The sequence below is a fragment of the Poecilia reticulata genome, chromosome 7, assembly GCF_904066995.2.
Source record: "Poecilia reticulata chromosome 7, P_reticulata-male-v2, whole genome shotgun sequence".
In the NCBI taxonomy this organism is placed as follows: Eukaryota; Metazoa; Chordata; class Actinopteri; order Cyprinodontiformes; family Poeciliidae; genus Poecilia; species Poecilia reticulata.
This window is the reverse complement of record NC_088836.1, coordinates 15237203-15257348: the sequence shown is the minus strand read 5'-3', so window position 1 is coordinate 15257348 and position 20146 is coordinate 15237203. Positions and strand designations below refer to the sequence as shown.

The following is a 20146-nucleotide window of genomic DNA, read 5'->3' as shown; positions in this document are numbered from 1 at the left end:
GACAGGATGTAAAGCTGTTTTTGTCTGTCCGTTGTTCTTATTTAATAATCTCACACTTGAAGGGATAATTTGGTGAGGTTCTGCTGAAATTTTATACATATTTAGCATCTTACCTGCTGTTGCTAAAGCTCTTGGCATCCTCATTTTGTTTAAATCCAGATTAGCTGTAACTTAACAGCCACTTCAAGGTGGCCAAAATGAACGTTTATCCCTTTAAAATAACTCCAGTTTAAAAAATATTATAGCAGTTTATGGGATGAATCTATAAACTACATTTGTTATTGGGTGATTATTTACAGAACGTTGATTATTATTAGTCCAGAAAATAGAGGTTGAAGGCAGTGCACCACAAATGATTGTTCTAGAAGAAAAGCCTTCTGAGAATGAAACATGTAAGGAATCCAGGAATCACAAAAATAATATTCACCTGAACTGCTCTAATATTTGTAATGCCAGGGTGGCCCACAGCAAACTTCTGCTGCAATAAAACTACATTACATCTGAAAAGTTGGAGCTCTTCACAAAAACCCTACTTATATGAAACCTTTATTTCATTCTTTTTATTTTATTCTTTCACTGAGTTGTTATTTACACAGAAGTCAATGAATATTTACATGGGAAAAGAAGATAGTGAGTGGTGTTTCGCTAGTGATCTTCCTAAGTGAAACATACTGAGAATGGAAAATAAAAAGCAAGCTAAAGCAAAAATGACTAATACAGCATTCAATTAAATAACTATAATGTTTTCCACTTTTCACATGTTTTTCATCAGCCAGTTGGTTTGACTGCACCATCTAGAGAAACCAGTTTCCCTGTGTACATATTTATCAGTTTGTGGGTAAATAACCACTTAACTAAAATGTGACAAAAAAAATAAAAACAGTATTTATGCAAACTTCCATGACATTCTCAAAAGTGGAGTTGTTTTAAGAATGCTCCTCTCTTTCAAGGTCAGGATTTGTATCCATTTGTTGTAAACGCTTCTGTTTTAAGAAGGAGGACATCTTGATTACTTCTCACCCTTCTGAGAAGAAAGACCTCAGTGCAGTCCTCACAAATGAGTACTGATAACACAGTTTGAGCTGTGGTTGTACGCTAAAGCTGATTAGCAACAGGAAATATGATTTGATGGAAAGGTCATGCAGACCAGACTGTTTTCTATTCATTTACAGGGTAAATTATGTTAAACAGCAGCCTTTGAAGGCTGCAAATTGCTGTTGCTGGACACATTCATGAAAACACAAATTGTCTGGTTTTGCAGTTCATTACTCTCTCACAGGATCTGCAGCATTATGAGGCAATTCAGCGGCTGGTTCAACCGTTTTCCTCAAAATTAAAACCCGGGCTAGAAAACAAGAAGCATTTTTTTTTCTTTTTTTTTTTTTTAGAAAAAACAACATTTCAATTCTCATTGAAAGTCTAAGAAAAATTAATTTATTAAGGAGTCTGGACTTCGTTTGACAAAATAACTACTGTCACATTTGCACACATTTCTGCTTAAACAAAGGGAAGTTTCTGACCTCCGCACCCCCCACAATAGAACGGAATAAATAAAATTGTTGATACTAATTTGGTTGTTACAGAAAATAAGCAAAACCCAAGTTGCCACTTTAAATGATCAACATTTTGAATCTCTAAAATCTACTCACAAACTGCACAAACACATTCAGTATCAGCCACATCTGTGCTTCCCCTTATCTAGGAAGTGGGATCTTAGTGAAAAAATACAAATAAACAAGTTGCTAATAACACTCCTCTTACGCCCATATTAACATAAGGAAAGATGAGTTCATTAAGAGCATTTAGGACTCTGGGCAGAAGGCCATAGTAAGATGTTGAATCCAATAAAGCATGCTCACTCATTCAGGCAGGACCATTTTATTAGGGGTCCGAAAGAAGACATATATCTTAATAGTCCTGGTAGAGCGCATAAACACATACTGTACACTCAAACAAGTTTATGTGGATTTTAAAAGCAAGCACTTTAATAACTTGATTAACATCAAGGATTGATGTTAATATGTCAGGGTTTTCTTTTTCATTATTATTATTTTAATACAAGTTGCTGTAAAATGCCCCAAAACATTCAGTATATTCTGACGTAAATGTGCTTTCCTATCTGGCTTTTCAAAAATGTAGTGTCAGGACTTTTTATGCTGCAGTAACTGAGAATGCTGTTATATTTACATGACAGAAAATGCAGTTTGTTTGAACCCCACCATGTATGGGGTACATCTATTTAGTTCCTTTTCTTTAAAAAAGAAGTGGATGTTTCCTTTCCATCGTGCCCTCTTTACGAGTCATCACTTGAGTTGCAATCATCAACTCCAAGTCGCTGATTTCCCACTTTGCGCTGCACGTTGGTGCAGCAGATAGACGGCTGTCAAGATCCTCATCAACACAGCACAATAATGCAAAGAGTTTCTTTTAGGTAACACTGGAGCGGCGGCTCGTTTTCCCCCCATCAAAGACTAAATGAATTCTTCTGATCGGTGAAGACGTGAAGCTCCATCTAGATCACATAATCAAAGTAAACACTGTTCGCTCAGTGCTGTGTTTCTGCTGGATTTTCTTCTCACAAGCTGCCATCAGATTTTGCTTCAGCCTCCTCACTCAGATATAACACAGGAATACCCACAGAGGAAGATGTGGTGCTTTTTTTTAATGCAACATTTGCTAACAAAAATCGATAAACAAGTCTAATGCTAATGCTTTATAAAGAGCGGAGAACCGATATTGCATTCTGAGGCTATTCTTATTCTGGTAATAAAATGAGTGATCGAATATCAAGTAGGAAAGGATTTCTGAGAAGAACAACAGGAAGAGTGGGAACATTAGAACTGAGGTGACCTTTCCCTGAAGCCACCAACTGTCTGTGGGGTTAATGTGGATTTTACCTGCAGGTTCTGAATAGGAATTAGCCCTAATTCAATAATAAACCACTTTAAAACCAGCAGAAATAATCAGACTCACAAGTTCATGTCAGTAAATTAAACAAATCATCAATCAAAAATCATTTCAAAATCATTGCACAGATTGATGAGACATATAATGAGGCACCAGAGTTCAGTGTGAAATTTTCTTTTGACACTATTCGAGTTCATTGAGATGAATCTTTAATAACCAACTTGACAACACGTGTAAGAAAAATGTTCAGAAAATGAGGGCAGGTTAATGATACGCCTGATTAATGTTACCAAAAAGAGCACAAGTGTCCTTCTCCATTCTCAACCTTCCCTGTGGTTGGCCAGCATGTGTGCTGATCAATATATTCCTCCGGTCAGTTTGTTTCAATCATGTTTCATGTGAATAATGACTTGCACAGAGTTTCAAGCCTCTAAAGACTCACTGCAGCTCCAACGCTGCTGGAAGCTGAGGAGGAAATGCGTCGGCATAATATTTATGTCACAGCGGAGAGTTTTTTTTTTCCATTAAAAATGGAGGAGCAGTGTGAGCTACCTGGGCTCTCATCATGCAGGAATAATGAATGAGCAAACATTGTGTGCTTGTGTGTTTCTGTTGGTGCTGCACAGCAGCAATCATAGCTACTTGTAAGAGCTGTAAACAAATGCAGCTGAGACCAAAAAGACGTTTACAGTTGATCCTGTACAGCGCTCTGTCACATAAAGCTAATTCCTAACATTGTTCTGCATGTTTGACTTCAAACTGAAGCGATCAGTCATTACAAAAAAAACAAAAAAAACACTTGATGTAGAATCAGGCCACCAATTCTGCATCTGTGTCAAACTTATCTGCAGAGTGAAGAAGAATCAGAGCAGGAAACTCAACGCCAAGTTGGCATTACAGCTAATGAGAGGCTGCATCCAAACTGATGAGCAAAAAGAAAATATGAATAAATAAATGCAGAAAAACAGATCATCTGAATTAGCAGCAGATGGAAAATTTGCACTCAGTAACAGCTGAACTCAGCTAGTCAAACTGAAAAGCTGCCCCATAATTTATCTGAACGTCTGCATGTTAACTGAACCTAATAGCTTTTAGTAATTGCTGTTCACTTCCTTAATGTGCAACAAGATATGATTACATACAAAATGCTTCAATAAAAAAAGCATCACAGTCAAACTAATTTACAAAATCATGTCTTTGTGCAATTGGTTATTCAAATAAGAGCCTTGCAAAAAGGAAACAAACATTAATCTTTAAACTTCTCTAAATACGGCCCTGTGGATTAATTACATATAATTAAATGTTGAAAGACAGTTGTAAATTAGGTAGAATCGTGTTGTTGTGTGAAGGATAAATAAATACTGTGGCACAATGTTTAATTCACAGTGATCATTTTGCAGATCAGACTAAGCTGGAAAGATTTTTGGTTGCATCATTAAATGTCTTCTTGTGTGAAGGAGAGATTTTCCAGAGGCAGTGTGAGGCGTTCTCCGGCTCACTGATGCATCATCTGCTTAAACGTGAATTCCCACGACCTCAGCTCCATTTTAAAGCCGCCTCGGTCTGTGCGGCTCCTGGTAGCAGAGTGCCACCTGCTGGTGAAGCTTGCAAAAGCCAAAGAGTTTCATTACTGCTGAGTGGCGGAAGTCATTATTGAGCTGGCTCATTTCCAGAGCACAATCTTTTATTAAAAATGTCTTTATGGGAGCTCCAAGATGAGCCTGGCTCTTATTCACAAACTAATTAACATCAGGAGGGGATGTGAATAATGGAGCTGTAAAAAAAAAAAATACAAAAAAAAACAACAACAAAGAAAAAGAAAAAGATTGCTGATAATGACAACTGTAGAAAAAAAAAACGATCCTGTAGTGATATTCAAGCAGCTGGTCATCACGCTGTGCTGTGGGTCCTCAAAAGAGACGAACAGGAAATTACCCGACGTTCTGCAAAATCCCCACTGCTCTGCTAGCTGTTGCTTTTTTACACTTATAGTTATTATAATTCAAATAACAACAAATCTAGAGTAAACACAGACTGTGTAGTAAAAGAATATGATTGTTTTTTTTTTTTGTGAAAGCCACTAAAAAAAACTGCAGTGATTGGTTTTAAATTGCTTTTTTAGAAAACAAGCTGAACAAGAAATGTTTACAATGCAATATTTCTCAAATTTTTTAAAAACAAAATGTGCAGATACATGCACATGGTCTGGTGTTCTCATTTTAAGTGATTTATGCATCACAATGTCCAAAATCAGCCAGTAAAGCCATCTTGGCCTTTGTAAGGATTTTGTGTGGTTCAATACCAAAATTCATAAAAAAAAAATAAAATTAAAAAAAACTCAGCAGCAGGCGGTTGATCCAGACATTTTAGCATTTTCGAGGTGGAATTTTTTACTAAAGGGAAGCAAAACAATTATGTAACACATTAACTATTAGCTCTTCAACTTCACAGTCAACAGGACCGGAAAATCCAGCAACTTTTACTTAAAAGCAGACTTACTCACACCCAATGATTAAAATTGGCTATAAAGCAAGAGTTTTCTAAGAAAGAGTGAATCACAAGCAGTTCTTAATAATTTTTGTAGACCAATAAAAACAAAAGTCAGACCCACAATATTTCTGACATCAGATGCTTTTTTTTTAAATTAAAAGTGGTCCATGACCGATTACTTTCAGGGTTTGGACACGACGTATTTACAGATAATTTTTCTACAAAAATCATGCTACTTTTTAATTTAGTTGAACAATAAAAATCGATAAAAGTAAAAAAAAGACGATGATTCTATGTGGCTGGTTTTGTCTAAAAAAGCTTGGACACCACTGATTTGAACTGCTTTGGTGTAAAGCTGGTAAATATTAATGATCTCTAATCTTTAATGGGCTTTTCTGCTCCCAAATAAAATTCTGCTTAGAGCCTTATAGACTCCTGGCAAAAGCAAGTACTTTGTCAAAAGCTCTCGGAACAATGGCATGAATATTCAAGAATTTGTATTCCTTGGGAATTCAGGGAAGAAGTTGCGAGATGCGATCTGGAGTATATCGTCGGTTTTCATCAGAAAAATCTGTTTTGTTTATCTTGTTAGATTTCTGAGCAGGTGTTTGAAGCTTCCCTCTATCTCGCTGAAAATCTTTTGGGCACAGTGCAAAAAAAAAAAAAAAAAATGTTCCCACATACCCACAATAGAGCACTCACACTCCATCAGATATTATTGTGGCCAAAGTCAATATAATTAAGTGCTCCATGTTTTGGAAAATGAAATGTTGTTCTTGGTCCTGTCACGTTCTGACAGCGGGGGAGGGGGTGGGGGGGGGAGTTCTGCTGTCGTCTACTTCCAGCGGTTCTGACTCAGTCACTGGCAGCTGTGCAACCGCAGCAGCAACTCCACAGTTCGGGCTTCGTTACTGGAAGCCGACGACGGCATGAGCAAGCAAGGCATGTTTGTCATGGCAGGAGATGCTGCTGCTTACACGTAGGGTTGTGTAAGTTCAAACCACAACGGGTTGCACATCTTGCAGCAAAAAGGCCCCCCGAGAGCAGCAAACACACAGAAAGAGGAACAACCGCCTGCCTCAACAAGTCTGCGCCAAAGTTGTGGCGGCCGAAGTGCTGAGCCTGACTCACTTCCAACCTGCTATCAGCTGTTCCTTCGCTATCGAGGAGGGGAAATTCCCACAGCTCTTCCCGTTTCTTTCCCCACACCGTGTATTTAAAAATATGCTGAGGAGCGATGGATGAGAAATGACTTTTAAACTGGGGGCGATGTGTGGGTTACAGCCCCTATTTTCTTGGCGGCAGATGCTGAAAACAACTTAAAAATGTTATAAGGGCGTTAACAAGCAATAATAATATTCAGTGCAATCAGAGTGCCCATCGTGGGCCTGGCTTCCCTCCTTGTGGTTGTGCTTTGAATGGCATCCACCCATGATAACCGCAGCTTAAGACTGGCTGCAAATTGTTTTTAATGGTGGCAGAGCAAAAGCTAATCCCCCGTCTGCCTCCACTTGTTCTGTGCTGGCAGCGAGCTCAGTCAGTTCTTATAAAAGGACGACAAGCACAGCAGTCTCTTGTTTTCTGCTGTGGATGCTCACAAGCTCGTACAAATTGAAAAAATATATATATAGCTTAGAGTTACAGTTCCCTTGGGGTGGACTAGTGGTGTCGGTATTAAGGCGCCAACCATGAACCACAAACCGTTTCACATCCTGCTGGGTTACTCTTCCCTGATAAGCTTCTTCTTCTGTAGCAATGCTTTATTTCTTATCTGTACTCCAAAATCTTCCTGATACATTTACAGTCTCTTTGAATATTTTTGACCAGTAGCACAGGTACACATTGAGTACCGCAAACCCCAAATTACCCAACAAGGATTTGAGAATGTTGTCATCAACATCATAACTACGCAGTTGTTGCAGAAACTGTGTGGACGCACAGTCCCTCCATTTAAAAACATGCCATCATATCCTGTCTCACTCATCAGTATGTGCCAATCCTGTGGATTACCTAAGTAGAAGCACAAACAAAGGATGTGTTCTGCTGTTCATATAAGAGAAACATGTAAAAACAAAAAAGAAAAGAAAGGGCAACATGACGCATGTTGTCTAAAAGCTTTGATCAGTGAATATGTGGAGTGGATTTTCCCAAAGGATGTCTGAGAATTACAATCTATTTAAGGAGCAAATAGAACTTTTAAAATGATAGTTCAGATTTTATAAGAAACGGTTTTGGCTTTTAGAAGTTTTTAATCAGACAGAATATATATAAACACCCTTCTGTCAAAATTTAATCGGCTGAGTGATTTCTGACCCTAATAATTGATTGCTTTTAATTTCCGGTGACCGGATGTGACCCCCCCCCCTAAAATGAACATTCGTTTGACATCTGTGAATCCTATCTTTGTGACTCTTTGGTTTGGTAAACTCCTTCTGACCTCTATGAGTTTTAAGATTACAATTTAAGAAAGAAAGAAAGAAAGAAAGAAAGAAAGAAAGAAAGAAAGAAAGAAAGAAAGAAAGAAAGAAAGAAAGAAAGAAAGAAAGAAAGAAAGAAAGAAAGAAAGAAAGAAAGAAAGAAAGAAAGAAAGAAAGAAAGAAAGAAAGAAAGAAAGAAAGAAAGAAAGAAAGAAAGAAAGAAAGAAAGAAAGAAAGAAAGAAAGAGCTATATAAAACCTGAATGTCCATTCAATTTGATCAGTACTTACACAGACCATCATTCAATAAATCGATAGAAATAAAAGTGCTCACATCAGAACATCAAATCTAAATAATACGAATTGTATTAAATATTTTAATACAGACTGATGGTTCACATTGATCATTTATAAGTTTTAGTAATGGAACCTTTTTTTTTATTATTCCTTTATTTAACCAGGTAAACCCCATTGAGATCCAGATCTCATTTTCAAGGGGGGACCTTCAACAACTACAGGTGTATTATATTTTGTTGGTGAACACACTTAAAAGTATTATATAGTGGATGAAGGGAAAACATCATTAGGACCAAAGAACATGCAGCATGTAAGTCAGAGACAAAAGTTGTGGACAATTTTAAAGGTAAGTAAGTAAATAATTTCCATGTTGTGAGCAACTCTTGGAGCGTGGTTGTGCTATGTAAAAAACTTTCACTTTGGGGAAAGCTGAAAGATAAATATGAGTAGCCTCACTTAGGCCTGTCACATATTCTTAAGAAAGACATGTACAAATGAGGAACACTTACTGAAATGTATCACACTAGAGTTATAAAAAAGGAAAATAAAATCTTTAAGAATTTGACATTGAATTGAAGCAACCTTTACTATTTTGGAGGGAGCATGAAGCAGGGGGAAGATCAGTGTTGATTCAACAGCAAGAAAAAAGACGAAAAGCAGCATTCAATGAAGAGAGGACAAATTCTGGAAAGGGAGTGATGTTAGAGGTTGTCTTTCACTCTGACTGCGGAAAACTGAAAGATAAATATGAGTAGCCTGACCTAGGCCTGTTTACTGCCCGTCACATATTCTTAAGGAATGCATGTAAAGTATTTATCCAAAGAGTCACAAAGACGGGATTAACAGATGTCAAAGAAATGTTTATTTTGGGGGATGGAGTGTTTATTGTAGGGGCAGGGGGTCACATCCGGTCACCGGAAATGAAAAGCAATCAATTATTAGGGTCATAAATCACTCAGTCGATTACATTTTGACAGAAGGGTGTTTATATATATATATATATATATATATATATATATATATATATATATATATATATATATATATATATATATGTATCTCTCTTTCATCTTACGGATCCAAAAGGTAATAAAACAGGTTATTTTCAATGCTAATGAACTATTAGAGCATGGTAACCAGCAGAACAGACTTACTTAGTATATATCTTAATTTTTCTAACTTTCCTTCCTCAATTGTGTTTAAGATTGTAGTTTATGTTGTTCATTTCCATATCCAGAACCAAAACATCTGTCATAAGAAAGTTTAAAATAATCAAAGCAAGTACACAACATTTAAGAAGATGACGGAGCCTTATCAAAACAAGAGCAAGTTTGTATTTAAAGCTCCAAACTTGGACATAAAACAGTGGCTACCCAAGGAGGAAGAAGAGAATGTGACTCCATATGGAAGAGATTTGCGTGGAAATTTGTCCGGTGTAGAAAATGAAATCTGGAGAAGTGCCAGCTGAAAGTCGGTAGCTTGAAGACCTAAGCGACCAACACCCTATGAGAGGGGAGGGTTAAACTCTCTGTGGTGAGCCCTGTCTGCCTGTAATTAGCTATAGTAATGAACAACACTGAAATGTAAAAACAGCTAAAAATCTGGCAGGATTCAGCGAGATGCAACTGGTGCTTCAGTTCTGACCAACATAGTGACTCTGATGCAAACATCACTTCCTTCACTCAACACAACTCTGCCTCCAGGATGAATCCTTTCCTTCTCATGGTGAATCAAATTGCTTTTACAATAAACAGACTGAATTTTCGTGGTAACACTGCAGTTATTTTGCAGTTTATTTCAGTATACCCCCAGAAACACAACAACATTTAACAGGATGAAGCAAGTCTACCACCTTCAGATTGAAAGACAACTACTGACATGCAAACGCACTCACACATAAACAATTTAGGCTTAACAAGGGCACGTTAGCATTTTACAGGGAGGTTGAATCAAAACAATGACTTTATGAGTACAAGATGACTGGTCTGTCAAAACAGTATTTGAATGGCTGCCACCACTGTCATGCATCCATAGTTTTTTTTAAATGTTTGTCCATCGTTGTGTTGTTTTCATACGGTTTTTGACAGCTGAGAAGGATTCCGACTTCATCACAACACAATTATTGGAGAAAGATAAGTGCTTAATCGATTTTTATGTTTTACCAATAAATGCCAACAGATTCACTCAACATATTTCGATTTATTTCTTTGAAAAATACACACTTATTTTCTGTTGATGGCATCATCAACAGAAGACTGTTGATGATGCAAACTGTTTGTTTTGTCCTGAACTCGTTTAGAGGACCAAAGGTTTAAATTTTACTTCCTGTTTCTGATTCAACTTCACACTACAGATGGAGTTTGCACATCATCAGTGTTATTAATCTTATGATTTGCTGAATGTATGAATGGCAGTACACGTTTCTTTGAATTCCATATTTCATTCTGATCCAAGTCGAGATGCAGCACAACTTCACTATCCTTTGTTTTTGTCTTTTTATCTAACAGTTAATTAGGTTAGGTGAGTAAGTTTAGATCCGTAAGCCACAAATATTCCCAGAGGTGACCAATAGCCTGGATTTTTCAGATAATTAGTGAAACAGAGGCGACTTTCCTGTCTGTTGCCTCAGGAAACATGAGTCAAACACAATCGCTGCGGTACTCCTACAGTTCTAGTCAGGTGACTGAACGCAGCATTTCTTTCTTGTAATTATTTCTCTCTGCCTTCTTGTCCTCCCTTTCTCCACTCTCTACAGACACAGTGGCAATAAAATGCTTTCTGTTCTGTCCAGTGCTCGTTTAGATCAGTTTGCGCTCTGATTCGTTTTAACCTTTTTACTGAAAGGACAATGACGTACCAACAACAACCATAGTGCCCCATCAAATAAAAAATAAAAAAACTTTCAAATATATATTCTGAGACAATGCACTGAACATTGTTATTGTCATGATGAAGTGGGGAAAAAACCGCAAAGGATTCAGAATAAAACTCAGACTCTTCTGAGAATATTAACATAAACAGTTTGACAGGGTTAGAAAAGCAAAACGTTTCCCAGAATAACTGCTGGGCACAGCAGAGTCAGCTTGGTAAAGTACCTGGAGTTTGGTGATGGGGCAATGCTTCCTCCACATCAGATGAGGTGACGGCCTTCTTTGTTGACAAGTCTCAGAGTCCCACCGCAAAGTCAACAAATCAAACAAGCCCGCCGTCGTAAAACGCAACACAGCTGAAAAGGAAGTGGGCTGAAAACCACATCAGTGCCAGCAGACGTAAAGCGATTTTTTTTTTTCTTCTGTTGCATTTATAACAGCCTGCTAGAAACATACTATAAGGAATATAAATTAATCTAAACCGAAGCATGTCACAGTTAGGGACAAAGCTTGTTATGCAATGTTGAACTATAAACACTAAATCTGGGCTGCCTGGAGGAAAGTGAGAGCATTTGTGAAATACTCTCCACACGTAAACTGGGCTTTGCATGTAAGCAACTCTTTAACTTAAACTGTAAACACTGAATCTGGACTGCTGGAAAGAAAATGGGAGCAGTGTGCGAGGTGGTTTCTTGTGAAATGTGCTCGGTTTTGAGATTGCACAGAAAAATAAGAGTTTTCTCCCTGAGCAAATAGTGACCTTAAAATGTCAACATCCAGAGTATGTCTCAGATATGAGGCAGTACTTCTGCATCTGTAGTTTTTTGGGTGTCTTTACAGCCTAAGAGACATAACACGGAGAAGTCAGAAAGGATAACACTTTGGCATTTCATGTCTTTTACGCTAACAAAATTAACATAATTATAAAAATCCCACCCATATGAGCAGTGACGGTCTTGCTGCTGCGCTCTGATATTATCCAGCTCTCTAATGACGCAGTTTGACCTCATGTGGGTCTATTGTGTGTGCCAACAGGCTGTGGCGGGGAAAACTTGGGAAGATTGCCATGCAAGAAAAGTTTATTCATGGGCAAGTGCCAGATTTCAATTTGAGAACCAAGTGGCAAAACCAAATGAAATGAGGCATTCGTAAAAGTCAGTGGAGCCGTGCTCATTAAATCTTTGACGCCAAGGGAAATCAGTGGCAGATGTTTTTAAAGGAGAGCTGTATATACTCTAAAGACATATATACGAGCAGAAATAACCTTAGGTTTTTGTCCAAAGTGCTTAAAAGGAAACAAATAAAATGAAAGAATTAGATTTGTGGCAAGGTTGGACAGTTGAAAAAGTGAAAACGAGCACAAATATTGTCCAATAACGAGGATGTGATGTAGCTTCAGTGCTGCTGGCATACTTTCGGGTGAAAACCAACGTCTGCCACAGTAATGTGTCTACAAGTATGATGTCAAGGAACAACATGTCTCAATTTTTGCAGTTTTTTTTTTTTTTTTTTTACTTTTTGTTACATTCTTTTGCATGTAATAAGAAAAATCTAAGAAAGCATAAAAGAGGGAAAGCACAATGCGGGTAAGAACACAATGAAATTTTCCAAAAGCACTGGCGGCTCATACAAACTCAGACATCTTTTCATATAAACATCTATATGCCCTTTCATCCCCTGAGGGGGAGGGAGTGAGGAGGAACGTACTCTGAAAGCAGCAGCTTGAAAGCAGAGTCTGCCTGTCATTTGCCACAGTAATGAATGACTTCTTGTGGCCAACACTGGAATCTAAAAAATAAATAAATAAATTCAGGCCCATATCAGGTAGATGTTGCCATTTCTGTCCCAGGACTAAGAAGCACTTTTACCTCGTGCATAAGCTCTGCCATTTCAGTAAACAACTGAGTCAGAAAATTTATTAAGCTGTCCATCCACTCTCTATGGATAGACATCCAAGCTATCCATCCGTTGTCCGTGGAGTTGCGTCAGCATGCCAGCTCATCCTCACAGGTCATTGGAGATGGTGAGGCAGTGACCAACAAACTAAGACCATAAGAAACCAAAATAAACATTGTGAGATGAGGGTTAGATAGCCCTTCAAACCCACGAGAAGTATTTTCATTTTATCAATTTTATCTTTTAATTTACACTGGAACCAATCATGACCACCGCTGCTGAAGCTACCTGGTATTTCTTAATATATATTTCTGAAAAGAGGAACCGGAAGATGCGACAACATTCATGAGTAATTGTCTACTCTAACGAGGCAGAAGGATATGTGTCAAACCTAGTGAGCCACTGACCACTTCTTCCTCTATAAATTGTAGGTGCAGCACTTCACACCTCCTTCTCCTCTTTGAAAAGTGGAAAACTTCCATAAAAGGCAAAGCGTCTGCTTTGCAGAAGATGCTGCTTTGCAGATTGAATTAGGTCAATGAAGCTTAACAATAGGGTTTGCTATTTTGTATCGGATTATAGTTATTGACAATGGGATCTTTAGTCAAGAGGGGCTTGTATGGGACTTTCCTTCTCTGCTTTACAACTTTGCAGATGTGTGCCAGCATGAAAAACTGCAGAGCAGCAAACTAACAAAAAAACATGTTTGCACAGCAAGACACGATGTCAGCAATGTGTTCACTTAAAAGAAAAATCCCTCATCTCCACTCCAACCAACCATGTGGGATAGCGAGTCATGACATGCTATCTGGGGAATATCTACCACCATGCATCGTACATATCCTAAAACGTGAATGAAAACAATTTTTTACCCACCATAGCGATGCTCTTATCTTTCTCTGTCAAGTTTGTAGTTGAACACACAAGTCGTTTTTTTAATAAGAAGAGAAATGTTATTGAAATATACGGGAAGAAACCTGCGTGAGAAAGACACTTTTGACTGATGGCACATCACCAAAACGTGTGAGGTAATATATGCTGTGAAATCACACGTATGTGTCATTACTAATGATCTGGGTAATTTCTGAGTGAAGTTAGTGGTATTGCATCAGCAGTAACAGTGAGGAGATAAAAGATAGTTCTCAAAAATCAGACCAAACACAAACAGATGTAGGGAAACTGAGAAAAACTTTTAATAAGCTTGTTTGATTCATTTGGTAGCTGTTTTATTCCCTTTCTTTATGTCTTACTTATTTTCTATTCAATGAAACTGAGTGAAGTTTTAATCACTATTGCTATTAATCAAACAAAAGTAAAAACACTCAAGAGACAGAGTACATAAAGCATCAGAACACAGTTTTCTTAGTCTGCTTTATCCTTGACCTAATTTTGCAATTCAGTTAGGATTCAGCTTCTAAAAAAGAGGAAGCAAACTCTATATTTGTAAAAAAAAAAAAAATGTGGAAGCGGATATTTTTACATTGACACTTTAAGCAGTGAAATAACAGAAGTGTCTGGCTTGGTCTCATGATGATTTTGCGTTTTTCATCAACACACTCAAACAGATGAGCAGTTTCCTTGAAATTAATGATGAAAACAAACCAGCTCCCTTATGTGTAATCGATGCTCTTTAATCTTTACATTGCGAACAATTATGTAAACAATCTATGCAAGCTGATTTTTATTATCTAATCAACTATACATGGTTTACTTTGTTGTTGTTTTTTACAGATTCTTCTCAGAGTAAGAAGCAAAAACTTAATAAGGAGCCTTTTCTTAGCAGTGCTATACAAAGAAGCAAATTTCTTTTTGATGTGCTCTTATTTTAAGAGACGGATAGTCACACTTTACATGGAAAAGGTTTTTAAAACAAAAAAAAAAACAGCAACTTATTATTCACTCATTAGTTAGTAGGTATGAAATAAATGTGGATGTTTTGGAAATTCCCCAGCCTGTAAATTTCTGCACAGAACTGATGTTACAGTAGGCGGGAGGGAGGGTTTGATGACTAAGACTCTACTCTGTATAAATACAACATCTACAACCCCAACCAGCAGCACAGTTCAGACAGACAGCAACAGGGACCAACTTCCAAAGCACAGAAGACATCACCGAAGTGGAAACTTTGCCGATCTTCTGAGATTTTTTTCTTCTTTTGACTTTGGTTCACACTTGATTATCTGTCTTTGAAATTAGTTTTAGCATTTTTGTTGCATTTTGTGCCGCAGCAGAGCTCGCCATGAGGTGCTGTGTGTTAGTGGTGTGTTTACTTTTGGGAATAGGCGTGCAGAACGGATGGAGCCGTCCTGTCAAGTCGGTCTTTGTCACCTTCCCAGGGGACGTCATCAAAAATGTGACAGATGTGGAGCTGGCAGAAGTGAGTAGCAGATGGTTTACTCTTCACAGATAGTCTGAGACTCCCAGAATGGAGTTTTAATAAAGCTGTTCGGGGGAAAACAAATTACCTGAACAGAGACTGATATCACAATGTTAATGGAAATTTTTACTCTCTAAATTAAAACAAACGTCTTTTATGAAAGCAATTTAGAAATGTCACAAAACACAAACTGAGAATGGGAGTGTTTGGCTGAGCTCTGATGTGCTTTGTCTTGTTTGACAGAGTTATCTGAAAAGGTTTGGTTACATGGAGACGGAACAGCGCAGTGGCTTCCAGTCCATGGTGTCCACAGCAAAGGCTCTGAAGAGGATGCAGAGACAGATGGGTCTGAAGGAAACAGGAGAACTGGACAAGCCAACACTGGAGGCCATGAAGCATCCTCGCTGTGGTGTTCCTGATGTGGCCAATTACAAAACCTTTGACGGAGATCTCAAATGGGACCATAACGATGTTACATACAGGTGAGGGGAAGGAAGAAATACAATGTGTCATTACATTAATGATTACATAGTGAGAAATGTCTTATTCTACCAAATATGCAGTGGCTATAAAAAATTTGCTTGTTAATAAAGTTTTTCAAGGCAGGATTTCAGAAAGCAACATTTCTGAAAAATAGCACTTTATACAAAAAAAACAAGTCATAAATGTTCAGATGGCATTGGTTAATGCTATGGGATGTAAGGGAAAATTTAAATAATGTTGTCTTAAAATGCTTGAACATGCAAATGAAGAGAAAAATAAAAACTGACACACTACCCTGTGCGATTTCACCAGAGATGTTTTTGCTATGGTAGATTATATCTTTAATGAAAACCATTTCACAGCCTAAAATGAGAAGCAAATTATATCATGACATGTTGTGCTATAGGCAACAGACTATAGTTTCAAAAACTCTCTCTTGCAGCTGAAAAGTATTTATAAGTTTCCATCCGACTGGATCAGCGAGTCATTTTGAATTCACTGTGTCCTCAGGATCCTGAACTATTCTCCTGACATGGACAGCAAACTGATTGATGATGCCTTTGCAAGAGCCTTCAAGGTGTGGAGTGATGTCACTCCTCTGATGTTTACCCGCCTTTTTCAAGGCACTGCAGACATCATGATCTCCTTTGGAAAAGCTGGTATGTGCTCTTTTTTACATTTTTAAGTCAGACCTTCGCAACCTAACAAATTAAGAAGCTGAGTACTAAAAATCAAATATTGATGAGCTGCTTCATGTTCTTTTTAGACCACGGGGATCCATACCCCTTTGACGGTAAGGATGGCCTTCTAGCTCACGCCTATCCTCCTGGTGAGGGCATTCAGGGGGACGCCCACTTTGACGATGATGAACACTGGACTCTGGGAAAAGGAGCAGGTAACTACACCTCAGAAATCACATGCTTCTACCTTCCTCCTTCCTCTGGTGTTCTTTGCACATATTTCCTTTAACACACAATCCAATCTGTCTTCTCAGTGGTGAAGACTTACTATGGCAATGCGGAAGGTGCCATGTGTCACTTCCCCTTCACTTTCGAGGGTAAATCGTACACCAGCTGCACCACCGAAGGCCGTACCGACAACCTGCCCTGGTGTTCAACCACAGCCGACTACGGCAAAGACAAGAAATACGGCTTCTGCCCAAGTGAACGTAAGCATGACAAAAATGACAAGCCTGAAGTTATCTATTATGTTTATGAGCTTGTGAAGGAAAACTGGAACTCATCCAACTACGCTTTCAACTGTAATCCTCACAGTCTTGTTCACATTTGACGGAAATGCGGATGGAGCCCCCTGTGTCTTCCCCTTCACCTTCCTGGGTGAGAAGTATGACAGCTGCACCACCGAGGGCCGCAACGATGGATACCGCTGGTGTGCCACCACTAGCAACTTTGACACAGACAAGAAATATGGCTTCTGTCCCAACCGAGGTGGGTAACAGGAAACACAAGGCGTGAAAATCCTGCCACAGTGGCTTGTTGCTTTGTTTAACCACAGTTATTTTGTCTCTGTTTGTCCAGACACTGCCGTAACTGGAGGAAACTCAGAGGGAGATCCCTGCCACTTTCCTTTTGTGTTCCAGAGCAAGGAATACCACTCATGTACTAGTGAGGGGAGGGGAGACGGCAAATTGTGGTGTGCCACCACTGATAGCTATGATAAAGACCAGAAATGGGGTTTCTGTCCTGACCAGGGTGAGCAACATGAATGCAAGAATTTGTTCTGCGTTTATCATTTTATGAGATGGTAAAATTTCTAACTGGCTATCTTCCAGGTTATAGCCTGTTCCTGGTGGCTGCCCACGAGTTCGGACACGCCCTTGGTTTGGATCACTCCAACATTAGAGAAGCTCTCATGTTCCCCATGTACAGCTATGTGGAGAATTTCTCCCTGCACGAAGACGATATTGAAGGCATTCAGTACCTCTACGGTGAGCTGGAAACTCAGTACTCTTTCACGATGAATCTCGTCAAGCACATGAAAACTTTGCCTTAACCAAGAACATTCACATATTTTGCAGGAAGTAAAACAGGCCCTGATCCTACTCCCCCTCAACCTAATACTCCTACCACAACTCCTTACCCTGATGAGAGCGATGCCACAGAAGAACCTGAACCCACTGATCCATCTGTCGTGACAACGCCATCCACTGTGGATCCAACCAAAGACCCCTGCAAGATGCTCAAGTTTGACACCATCACTGTGATTCAGGGACATCTGCATTTCTTCAAAGATGGGTAAGCAAATAGCTAGTTCTACTCATGTTTTAGATACATAACCGGATGAGGTGCTAATCTTGCATTTCTGGTTGTCAGGCAATTCTGGAAGGTACCAAGTAAGGGAGACGGAGGTCAAAAGGGACCATTTTCCATTTCTCAGAGTTGGCCAGCTCTACCTGCTGTCATTGACTCTGCCTTTGAGGATGTTCAGACCAAAACAATATACTTCTTTTCAGGTAAGGAGGGTTCTTATAAGAGCTTATCAAAACACTGAAATGTTAGACAAAGAGTTTTAATAATATTTTATTGTTACATTAGGAACCAGGTTCTGGGTGTACACAGGAAGCAGTGTGCTAGGTCCCCGCAGTATTGAGAAGCTTGGTTTGCCCCCAAGTGTGCAGAAGGTGGAGGGAGCACTGCAGAGAGGGAAGAGCAAAGTGCTTCTCTTCAGTGGAGAGAACTTCTGGAGGTGAGTAGAAATTGACCCCTTTTTTTAAGACAAAATCTGTAATTTAACCCATCCTTTAACACAAAATGTGTTAAAGGACAAACAATAGATCTCATTCTATCTCTGATCCCTACAGGTTTGATCTCAAGACCCAAAGGATTGACAAAGGATACCCCAAATATACTGACGCCATTTTTGGAGGTGTCCCTAATGATGCTCATGATGTGTTCCAGCACAAAGGTAAACATACCTTCTATCACTAAGCACAGAAACCCAAATCCACAAATGTCAATAAAACATGGCATTCATTGTGGTCATTGTATCATCAACGTTTCTCTTTCAGGCAACATTTATTTCTGCAGAGATAGTTTCTACTGGCGCATGAATTCTCGCAGGCAGGTGGACCGTGTCGGCTACGTAAAATACGATCTTCTGAAATGCCCAGATGCCTCAAGAAATCACTACTGAGATACATGCACAGATGGGCTGTGAGGCTGTAGCAACCAAATGTTTCTTTGTGCAGGTGTCTGAAAGAATGTGATGCAGTGTTTGTGCATCATGCCTTTTGTATGATGTATGTGCTTTATGCAATGTGAACGACTGGCTTCTATTGAATCTGGCTGATTATTACTCATACAGCATTGGACTGAATGCAAGTCACAGGCCCAGAAGGCAAGCAACCATTGTTTGCACTCAGTCTGACATGCTGTGAACTGATGACCATAGTGGTCTATAATCTGAGACCCATACAAGTAAATTCAACACATGCTTCCTGGTTAAAACTCCGGATTTGCAGATGAAATTTTATGTCTGACTGGTTCAGACCCTTGTCAGTATTCAAATATTTTTTTTTGGTATTTATAGCAACATCTAATATTATTATTTTATGTCATAAGCCTATTTGTTTTGTGTGGTTTTATGTGTTTTTCTGAAAGTGGTTTCAAAGCCATAAACTTGCACTGGAAGACATTCTGTGTCTCCTTAATTAAAATTATTTATAAAACTAATAATTTTGTACAAATATTCCAGCTTTCAATGCAATAAAATTTCTGTGAGAACATTCTTCCTTTGTCAGCGTCTTTATCATTTGCAAATACTTTTCAATTGATATGTTTCTTTACTGCTGCTATGCACAACCAACAAAAAACATTTCTATAATTTACATTTCCAGTTTAAATCCGATAACCAGAGATATTTCTAAACTACTTTCTAATTGCCTGAACAATTAAAAATGTCAGATTTCATTAAGTTCTAAAACTTTCATAAGCTAAAATTACTACGAAACCCCAGATAATAATTTTGTAGATTTAAGATTCACAAACTGACGATCTACCATCATCACCTCAAACACACTATTGATTTCTGTGACATTGTGGAGAAGCACAGTGGACCTCAGTACGCCTGGTTGCCTGGAAGTACCACATTCATCTGTTAAAACAATTGTACCCAAATATAAACACCACAGGAATATCCAGGCGTCACACTGCTCAGGGATGACCTTGTGTCGCAACCCCGTCAAAACAGCAAAGCTTATTTCCGGCACAAGAAAATGTATCCACTCAACAGCTAGTGTCAGTAATTTTTTAGTTAAGAAAAACAGAAATTAATAGGACCAACACACAGATGACCTAAGCTTCAGGGTTTCCAATGCCAAAACAATAAAGCAAAACACCTCCAAACTGTGAAATAAAATACCACTATAAATAAACAAAATTCCATCAAGGC

The 20146-nt window shown here is 38.5% G+C and overlaps 1 protein-coding gene across 1 annotated transcript; it reads left to right on the top strand.

Annotated features, from left to right (window-relative positions):
• The first annotated feature begins 14933 nt into the window (after positions 1-14933).
• mmp9 (matrix metallopeptidase 9) lies at positions 14934-19484 on the top strand. The gene is made up of 13 exons (XM_081608962.1): positions 14934-15253; positions 15497-15735; positions 16247-16395; positions 16503-16631; positions 16731-16904; positions 17011-17184; positions 17275-17448; positions 17529-17684; positions 17775-17991; positions 18070-18209; positions 18292-18442; positions 18558-18661; positions 18765-19484. The coding sequence occupies exons 1-13, from the start codon at positions 15116-15118 to the stop codon at positions 18887-18889; spliced, it is 2070 nt and encodes a 689-aa protein (XP_081465088.1). The 5' UTR covers positions 14934-15115; the 3' UTR covers positions 18890-19484.
• The last annotated feature ends 662 nt before the right edge of the window (positions 19485-20146 follow it).

What these genes read in the sequence shown, in the direction of transcription:
- mmp9 (XM_081608962.1), top strand. Translation starts at nt 15,116, where the DNA reads ATGAGGTGCTGTGTGTTAGTGGTGTGTTTACTTTTGGGAATAGGCGTG. An exon ending in GATCTCCTTTGGAAAAGCTG is followed by an intron (nt 16,396 to 16,502) that starts GTATGTGCTCTT and finishes TGTTCTTTTTAG; the next exon opens with ACCACGGGGATCCATACCCC. An exon ending in CGGCTTCTGCCCAAGTGAAC is followed by an intron (nt 16,905 to 17,010) that starts GTAAGCATGACA and finishes TAATCCTCACAG; the next exon opens with TCTTGTTCACATTTGACGGA.